The sequence below is a fragment of the Branchiostoma belcheri genome, unplaced genomic scaffold, assembly GCF_001625305.1.
Source record: "Branchiostoma belcheri isolate BF01 breed outbred unplaced genomic scaffold, Haploidv18h27 scaffold101, whole genome shotgun sequence".
NCBI classification, from domain to species: domain Eukaryota; kingdom Metazoa; phylum Chordata; class Leptocardii; order Amphioxiformes; family Branchiostomatidae; genus Branchiostoma; species Branchiostoma belcheri.
In genome coordinates, this window is record NW_017802392.1 from 157,209 (window position 1) to 167,529 (window position 10,321).

General features: G+C 40.8%; 1 protein-coding gene across 1 annotated transcript in view; it reads right to left on the reverse strand.

Moving 5' to 3' along the window:
- The window catches only part of LOC109474259 (thioredoxin reductase 2, mitochondrial-like), a 14,690-nt gene extending 6,567 nt beyond the window's left edge, over positions 1 to 8,123 (reverse strand). Inside the window, 4 exon segments of the mRNA XM_019774534.1 lie at positions 1,734 to 1,875; positions 3,842 to 3,962; positions 5,014 to 5,259; positions 7,996 to 8,123. Coding sequence (XP_019630093.1) covers positions 1,734 to 1,875; positions 3,842 to 3,962; positions 5,014 to 5,259; positions 7,996 to 8,117 — 631 coding nt within the window. The 5' untranslated portion in view covers positions 8,118 to 8,123.
- Between the last annotated feature and the right edge of the window lie 2,198 nt (positions 8,124 to 10,321).

Consider the following 10,321-nt stretch of genomic DNA (forward strand, 5'->3'; position numbering starts at 1 on the left):
ATCGGTATCCAATATCAGAGTATGGACCGCGTGGACCAGCTGCGCTGGTACGTGAAAATGGTAGTAAATAAATTAATTAGCCAACAGCCAATCAACAGCCACATCTGCAAACATGACCACACCTGCTTGTATGCCCATATTTGGGCCTTCCCCCGAATTCCTTTCTTATTACGTCACGCGCGTACGCCCCCATAGTACTTTCCTATGGGGACCACTAAAAAGCAAATAAAACGATTGTAAAAGCTTGTATCAAAAAAATTTAAAAACGCCTAAGGGTATTTACCCACTCTACCTCTATACGAAATTACAGGTAATTTCGCCCAAAAATGAAGGAGTTGAATCAATTTAAAGATATGGCAGGAGGAGGAGGAGGAGGAGGAGAAGGAGGAGAAGAAACATCAGAAAAAGCAATATGGGTTCACCACCACTTCGTGGTGTGGTGAACCCATAAATAGGTAAATACATAAAAGACTGTTTTGTTCTAGCCTTTCACTGGTCATGGCAAGGAGGACAGGTGGAATGTACACAGTGTATCTACATATCTAGTATGTTTAGGTTTCATGCAGACAGAAAGTTCCCATAACAATTTATGACAGGTGGAGGGAAGGACACATCTATTATAACTTAACTTTTCTGGGGGGAGGGGTATTCCAAAGGCAAAGTAACAAGGCAGTTAGAAAGAATACTGATTTGCTGTCAAATGTACCCATAGATAACTCTGCCTGATTGTAAAGCCTAAGCTAACTTTTGATTATTTCTTTTCTATATATAAGTTGTTAAGTTTTATTCTATACCTATCTATTTTACTATGCTACTTATTGTTACCTACTAGTATTTGCCATACAATGTACCCTGTACAATTGTCGTGCAATAAAGTTCTTCTATAATGATCGGACTATCATGGTAGTGTCACTTGGTAAGTAACAAAGACAGCCCCACCGTCTTACCGTTCCTGCTATACCACTTGAATAAGGAGTTCTTTATATCATAAGCAAATAATCTGAAACAGTTGCCCGACAGTTAACAGTTGCATAATGGCCAACAGTTGTGGTATCAGTAAAGCGTGACTCAGGCCAAGCCGAAAACCAGTCAGCAATATTAGCGCAGTCCATATACTCAGTAACAGTAGCCCATCAATGAACCCCTGCAAACATCTGCCTGAAGGAAACACCCCCCCGCTATTCCAAACAATGGGTTTTTCTGGACCATACCAAAAAATGTAGGGGTGCATCTGAAATACTACATTGACCGCAGAAACAGCTACGGCAAAAAATAAAATGCGTGCATTATCACGGGCATGCCCGCAGACAGCATATAAAATTACCGATTAAACAAAGAGAACCCCGTGTTCTAGCTGCGAACACGAAAAACCAACTGCCCACAATACTCCGTCCGGAGGTCATGACCTCCTTCATGAGTAACAAATCACTGAATTGAACTGAATGTGTGTATATGTACAATGCATGGGTTACATTGTCACATGTCAATATGTACTTGAATTTGACTTGGTTGTAAGGCCATGTTGATTTGATTAATATATGGATGATTTTCCGATTTTTTTTTTTGCAATATACGGTATATATTTTCTTATTTTGCAACTGTTTTGTATGATTTACAGCATGGTTCAAAACTTTTTTTTTTGGAAACAGCCAAAAATTCATGTGCACGTGGATGCCATCCACATAATCAAATCAACATGGCCTAATTATATGATACATAAAAGCTCCCCTGACCTGGGATGTCTGGGTACTTGGGCCTGCCTCCCACTGCCAGTACGATGTTATTGCCTGTCACTGTTGTCTCCTGTCCACTGGCTGACAGCATTCTCACAGTGTGGGCATCAACTAAAGAACCCTTTGCATTCTGATAGTCCACCTAAAAGGCAATATTTGTTTGTTTGAACCCTTGTTTATTCATTAAAAACTCATGAATAATTCTTTGAACCTTTCACAAGAAACTCCTCATTCATTTATCTAACCTCCATGACACGTCATGGAGATTATATTTTCAGTTGCGTTTGTCACTCTGTCTGTCATTCTATCAGTCGACAAGATAACACTCAAGAAGGCCTGGATGGATTGGTTTATACTTGATGCGTTGGTAGGGTGTGACAAAAACAGGAAAGGATTTTGGGTCCCCTAGTGGCTTTTCTTGATACTGCAGTGCAACTTCCAGTTTTGATATCTTGCAATTTGAACATACTATAGGGTCATCAATTTGGGATCGTAAGTAGCTCTTGAGCCCGGAAAGAAGTCACATGAGTTTGGGCCCCCTAGCAGCTTGTTCTGGAACTGCAGAATGGTCTGTTTTAAAATCTTTGAGAGAGGATAACTAACAAACTGGTTGATGGATCATTGTAATTTTTGGTATGAAGGTAGCTTAAGTTATGTTTGACATATTTGAATTACAATTATGCAAATCAGGATCTAATTTGCATAACTAATGAGGAAATTCTATAAATCCGTAGTGCTCGACATTAGCCTATAAAACACTTATAATTAACAATGATTAACACGTATAATTAAGAATGACAGGAACATTGGCAGATATTAATTATGTAAATGGCGACCTCCTTTGCATACACATGTAGTTAATGTGAAATTGCTACAATTTCATAGTCATAACTGCTGGGAAAATACTTGCCATAGTTGGAAGCTAAGTCAAGGTGAACATCACTAATTAGGACCTTATTTGTATGATATAATCTACGAGGAAAAGCTAGAATGGCCTTATTTCTTAAGATAATCCTGTCATTGGGTGGAGAATATGATCAACTGATACAATGCTGGCTCTGTCCTTAGTGCTAAACTCACTGTCCGAGGCGGACAGGTTTCTGTTTATTCTTACTTTATTGTTTTATCATTACTTTCTGTTCTTTGAGTAACTACGTTCAGACACAGTGTGTACGGCGTGTCTGTGGATTGGAAGGGTTGAGCACCTATGCAAATGCTCTTATAATTTGCATAATCGCAAATGACAGGTGAGCATCACCATGCATAAGATTTACGAAAGTACTGTTTAGTGAACATGTCATGGAGGTACTGTATGTAATCGCAGAACTCTAGTTTCTTATTCAACTATTAATTGGAATTCACAGATTTAAAACCGATAAATCTGTAAGAAGCCTGCAACAGTGATGATCTGGATTTTGTACATTGCCAGCTCTTATAAATCATAGGAAACATACAATGTAACAAAAGACAATCAAAATGCATAAGGTCACACCAATTTCTTGGTTAATGGATTTTTCTAGAAAAATAATGGAGCGGGTGGGCGAAAAAAATAAAAATAAAAACAGGCCTAGGCATCCTATTATGGCTCAAAATGGTACGATAGGAGCCATGAAGTCAACACACCAGGCTGGTTCAAAATTCAAACAATGACTTTTGAACTTTTAATGATACCAATGCATTGAAAGATGGAATAACTGTAACAAGTAGGATGAAAAGGACTGTTTTCAACTGTTCAGGGCAAAATATGAGCATTTTGCAGTTGATTCTGGATTTTTATTTTTATTTGCAAATCAGAAAAAATTGAAGCGGCGAATCCGTTAACCAAGAAATTAAATTGGTGTGGCCTAACAATGCAATTTTATTTCATTTTCAATGTAACAATGCAATTTTATTTCATTTAAGTTCAAAATCTATATAATATTGTTTTAATAATTTATTAACCAGCCTGGTATGTTCACTTCATGGCTCATATTGTAGTGCCTTGGCCTGTTTTTTTTTTTTCGCCCTGTCGCTTCATATTTTTTCTGAAAAAATCCGAGAAACATCCAATTGAATTGGTGTGGCCTAAAGTAATAAATAAATATCAATGATGATGTTTCTGGCCTGACCTGTTTGTCCTTTAGCTGCACCCTGTGTCCCCAGTTGAGTGACTTGACATGCTGCTGCACGACTGTTGTGAGGGTCGACCAGTCTATGGTGGGATCAACATGCACATTCCAGCCGTACTTCCTGAAAATATAACAACAGTTAACAGTTATATATAATATAGAGAGTAAATATAGCCTTTAAAGATAATAGTTTTTAGAGAGGGAAATGTTTGTATTTGTTTATTATGTGTAGGTGTGTACGCTGTCAGCATACTTGTTGTCTAGTGCACTCCTTGTATTGTTACAATTTTGAATAAATAAATAATTAACGTTACCTGCATGAAAAATGGAGGTATTGTTTTTGGTGCGTCTGTGTATGTCTGTGTGTACATGTATGTCTGTGTGTGTGTGTGTGTGTGTGTGTGTGTACATGTACTTTAGTATATGTGTGTTTCCGTTTCCGCACATTTGTAGTCAGCATAACTTCAGAACGCCTTATAGATTATGATGATATTTGGTATGCTGGTAAGTCTTAGGAAAACGAAGGTCAAGGTCAAATACTAGTATGGGTGTCATTTGCATAATTAATGAAGACATGTTGGAATGAATCATGACAAAGGAGAGGAATTTTACACTAAAATATTGTCATTTGAATTTAGAAAACCATAAATTAAAGTAGATTATGCTAATTACGACCTTATTTCCATAGTCAATGAGACAAATAAAAAAACATTTACAAAAACTCATATATTTCATGGAGGTATGAGATCTACGAATTCTTGTTATAAATAGTTCTGGATAAGGCCACACCAATTTAATTTCTTGGTTAACGGATTCGCCTGCTTAATTTTTTTCTGATTTGCAAATAAAAATAAAAATTCAAAATCACCTGCAAAATGCTCATATTTTGCCATGACCACTTGAAAACAGTCCTTTTCATCCTATTTGTTATAGTTACTCCATCTTTCAATGCAATGGTATCATTAAAAGTTCAAAATTCATTGTTTTAATTTTGAACCAGCCTGGTGTGTTGACTTCATGGCTCCTATCGTACCATTTTGGGCCATAATAGGATACCTACATGTAGACCTGTTTTTATTTATTTACTTTTTTGCCCGCCCGCTCCATTATTTTTCTAGAAAAATCCGTTAACCGAGAAATTAAATTGGTGTGGCCTAAAGCACACTCCTTACTTTGCGTCGTGTATGGCGTGCCCCAGCAGCGCGGCGTGGTGCATCAGTTTTTTTGGGATACAGCCGACGTTAACGCAGCACCCCCCCAGTCCCCAGCGACTGCCCCGGGGGGAGGGGTCCACATAGTCCAGCACCAGGACACGGGCTCCCAGCTGGGCAGCCTCTTTAGAACAGGCTAGTCCTCCTGAACCCCCGCCTATCACCACCAGGTCATAGTCATGTCGGACTGGCACGGACGTGGACAGACTGTAACAACAGGTGTTTGTGTTTGTTTATTTATTTAACGTTATTTATTTATTTATTGAGATTTTCCAATAGGGATCGATACAAAATATGGCATTGTATACTATTATTCTTGAGACCTTAATTCAACCCCTCCTTGATTCAACAATTACATATAACGTTACATACAAAAATATACAAACATAGGAAATTACATGTTCTTCTTCTTTCCCGTACGTGCACAACCTCAATAAGTTGAGGGCTCCGGCACGGTGAGGGGTAGGGGTTTTTGGTTTGGATTTGGGGTGTCGCTCTTATTTTGTATTGTGTATATAATGTGTGTATATATGTTGTTGTAGTCTGTTGGCTACAGACTACAAGCTCCTCAGTGGGCAGGGGCGCCACTCCCTGTCCGCCAGCTGGGTGGCGGTGAGTACCCGTGACTCTTGTTTGGGGTTACAAGGTGTGAATGGCATTTTTAAATGCCTGCAGTGACTTTGCTTTAACCACACTATCTGGTAGGCGGTTCCATTCTCTAACAGTTTTAGAGAAGAAGGAATTTAGGTGATAGTCAGCTCGTGAGCTTGGAGGGTGGAGGGCTAAGCTGTTTTCAGTGCGAGAGGGAGCTCGTAGCCCCTTGCTTGCTAGCGGCATGTGCATAGCTACAATGTTATTTGTGATCTTATAGAACATCTGTAAGCGGGCGTTTCGCCTCCTTTCTACGAGCAAAGGCCAGTCAAGTGTGACTAACATGTTAGACACACTAGACTGCCGTCTGTAGCGGCGGAGGGCAAAACGCGCTGCCCTTCTTTGGACAGCCTCCAGGTTCCTTATATTACTTTGGGTATAAGGATCCCATACCGTCTGACAATACTCAAGTATTGGGCGCACTAGGGTTTTGTAAGCCCGGGCTTTGACCTGTGGATTTGCAATGTTAATATTGCGTCTCAGGAAATTAACGGTATTGTTGGCTTTTGAGGATACGTGATCTATATGAAGGTCCCATCGTAAATCTCCAGATATAAGGACACCAAGATATTTGACAAAGCTGACATGTTTGAGAATATGCCCATGCAGGGAGTAGTCGTAGACAATGGGAGCTCTCTTTCTGGTGATGCTGAGCACTTCACACTTGTCAGGGTGGAACTCCATAGCCCACTTTTCCCCCCACTCTGCCAAAGTATCAAGGTCGTTCTGGAGTTTCAGTGAATCACCCTGGCATGAGACCGTCATGTAAATCATGGTATCGTCCGCAAATAAGCGAGCTGTAGAGTGTAAGTTTTCAGTGATATCATTTATGTAATACAAAAACAGGCAAGGTCCGAGCACCGAACCCTGTGGGACCCCTGAAATGACATCCAATTTGCTAGAAGTCACCCCCTCGATGACCACTGACTGGGTACGACAATGAAGGAAGTCTTCTATCCAGTTCCTGGTCTGAGGTTCAATGCCGTACCACTGAAGCTTCCGGATGAGTCGTTTGTGGCCTACCTTATCGAAGGCTTTAGAGAAATCAAGCACACAGACATCTGTCTGGAGACCTTCCTGCATGTTGTTTACAATGTCATGAACAAGTACCAGTAGCCTGCGTAGTCCAGTGGTTAGCGATCCTGCCTCTGGACTAAGAGGTTGGGAGTTCGAATCCCGGCTGATGTCGCTCACCCGACATGCACGCTACTGTTTAGGGTCGCAGTCCTTCGGACGGGACGTTAACCGTGGTCCACTGTTCATTGTGCTTGTCGAAAAGAGCTAGGGGAATTTCCCCGGTACAATGAACCTGTAAATACTGTACATAGCGTCTGTCTTCTCTGTCACGACCAGTGGAAGATTAGCTCTTCAATGAGCTAAACTGGATCGAGATCACTTTCACTTTCACTTTCACTTTTTTCCAGAAGCTGTGTCTCACATGACCTTCCGGGTCGAAAACCGTTTTGTAGCTGATAGAAGAGATCATGCTGTTCCGCATGCTTCATCAGGCTACTACAAATAACATGTTCCATTAACTTAGAAGCAATACAGGTTAAGCTAATAGGTCTGTAGTTTGCTTTATCGTACCTTTGGCCTTTTAAAGATCGGAGTCACGTTTGCGTGCTTCCAGTCATCGGGGATTTTACTTGTTAAGAGTGATTTTTTAAATATTCGTGTCAAGGGATCAGCTAGCTGTTCAGAGAGTTCTTTAAAGATTTTTGGACTAAGGCCATCAGGGCCAGCAGCTTTTGTTGGATTAAGGTTTTTGTAGTAATTTCAGAACTCCTTGTTTGTGGATACTAATTTTTAGGCATGGGTTTGGTCTTCCTACCACGTCGAGTAGGTATTGCTGGAGTCTCACGTGTGAACACGGAGTGGAACTGTGCATTTAGAAGTTCTGCTTTTTGCTGTGGATCAGTGATAAGTCTACCTTTGTCTTTCAGTGGTGCAATTCCAGAATGGTCAGTACGCTGATGTTTAATAAACTTCCAGAACTTCTTTCTACATGTGTCACTGTTTTCGTCACTCTCTGGAGTGATGATTTCTTCTACATACTCCCATGTAACTTAAAATATATGACCCTAACTTACTTACTAAAGGCCAGAAAGGAGTGATATTTTCTTTTTACCGAATTTCACATTCTATTTATCCATATCATTTAGGTCATTTAATGTAACGTGCTTGTGTAAGTATATATTGATCGCCCCTCCCCCTATATACAGGGCCTTGTATTAAAATCATAATTTACGCTGCTATGTCATGACATGTAATGTCCCCAGAAAATACACTGACCTTTTTGAACACTTTGAAAAGCAGGCTGTTCTAGATAACGGTCTTTTTGTACGCCGACAGAGCTGCGAACAGCCTCGTATAAAAGCTGCATTTCGCGAAAAACTCACTATGGGGGCCGCCATTTTGATCTCCAGCTACAGCAAGCCTGCACTTTAGTAAAATATCGCTAGAGGTCAGTGCTGCGTGGTGTGCAATAATGATGTCAAAGGGGTCGGTCAGGTTGGGTCGGAACGACAATGAGGTTGATTTAAAACTAGGCAGTTACTATTATGGAATTATAACATTTTCTCATCAATTATGCAAATTAAGTGTTAATTTACATAATGAATATCTGCTTGTGTTTTTTCTCGCTCTCAATTACATATGTCACAAGCTTGAATAGTCCTAAAATGTAATGCAGCTGATTTATGGAATTTCCTCATTAATTATGCAAATTACATCCAGATTTGCATAATTGTCGCGTAATTATGTCAAGCGTCACTTAAACTACCTACATACCAAAAATCATGACGATCCGTCAACCGATTCTTGAGTTATACTCTTTTGAATATTTTCAAAGAAATGTCCCTGCAGTTCCTGAGCAAGCCGCTAGGGGACCCACACCTACGTCACTTCTTCCCCAGCACAAGACCTACCTACCATCTAAATTTCGTGACCCTAGCACGTCCAGATCACGAAATATCAAAACCCGAAGTTCAGCTGCAGTACCATTAGAAGCCGCTAGGAGGCCCAAAATCTTGTCATTTCGAGGTCGTATCAAGACCTACCCACTTACCAAATATGAAAATCCATTTGAGCCTTCTCAAGTTATCGTGTTCACAGACAGACAGACAGACACACGAACGCCTCTGAAAACATAGCCTTCTTGGCGAAGGTAATTACATTAACTAAAAGGAGTCAACGTCGAAGAAGCAAAACAACTAACCTAAAGTTCTGCTACACTATATATATCTATCGTTTACAACGAATAGAACATATACAAGGCTTCAGTAGCTGTTTACATCGTGTATCTAGATTTAGGGCACCGACAATAGAATTATGTATGTCCATGTATAAGTATATCGTACACTCTAATACAGAATTAACATTTTCTACACGGTCGTTGTTACAAAATGTACAAAGTATGGCGTTCCGAGGCGTACGGTTGTGTTTTCCTACTATTAAGAACAGTCAAAGGACAATGTGACCCGTTACACTAAAGTTCAACTGAGGACAACGATCCGCGGTTCGAAAAGTTGTTCCAGAACGTAAAAACTCCCGGTGTTCCAGACTAGCAACGGCGTTCGACGAAAACTGTTTACAGTTACCAGTTGGCTGTTCCAAGCGACGGTCGCACATTTTCGCTGCTCCTGTCCTTAGTTCAGATTTGACAGACGATATGTCGAGACGACGTGGCCGGCGAAGGCACCGGCGGTCCCGCGCGCGGTCCCGGGCGGTAACCTTCCCGCGCTGCCCTCCCTCAGACACACATGCTGACCAGAAGAGTGGACGTCTGCGGTTCTTGAAAGCCGCCGCGATCACCGTGTTAATACTCGTTGCTGTGACTTCGGTAAGTTTTCTGCCAAAACAATTTATGATTTAGGTCATGAAAGTTCATCTGTGTTAATTAGTAGTTACATGTTTAAATTCAAAACTTAACTTTGTTCCAACACAAGAAATACTTCTCTCCTAGAGCTTCCAGATAGTCACTCTGGTCTTCTTTCAAGGATTTAGATGTTCAAAAACTCGTTTTCTCTAGTTAGAACTACTGTAGAGTTAAACTCGCTGCCACTCAAGTAAAGTAGGGGCAACATTACTAGATGGGCTTTAAACAACGTTTACTCTAATTAAGATGTGTAAACAATATAATGACGAATTCAAAATGATACGTCTAGGCTTTTCTTGTATATCGTATACTACATATAATCTGCCTTATTTTTTTTGACATCTCAAAAGAAGTTATAGTGATTCAGCGTTATTTCCGAGTCAAAAGCTTTAACGCCACACAGGCCTAGGCCCTTATTCTGACCATGAATCTTTTCACCCTTAGATTGCTGGTGTGGTTATGACCGCACAGTCCCTCTCCAATACTGGTGAGGATAAGCCTACCATCAACCTTCCCCCGTACGGGAGCAAGGGAGACGACCAAGCAGGAAGCGGAGATTCAGAAGGTCTCTCCCCGTACGTATACAGCGGATGGACAGGAGTCCGGGTGAAGCCGCGCGACTTCGTTGAAAACGACGCTAAAATTCACAACGGTCCGGACGGCATGGCCTCCACTGATGCCCCTCTGATCCCCGATGCCATGGTAAGAAAACAATTTTGATTTACTTGTTATATCCAGGTC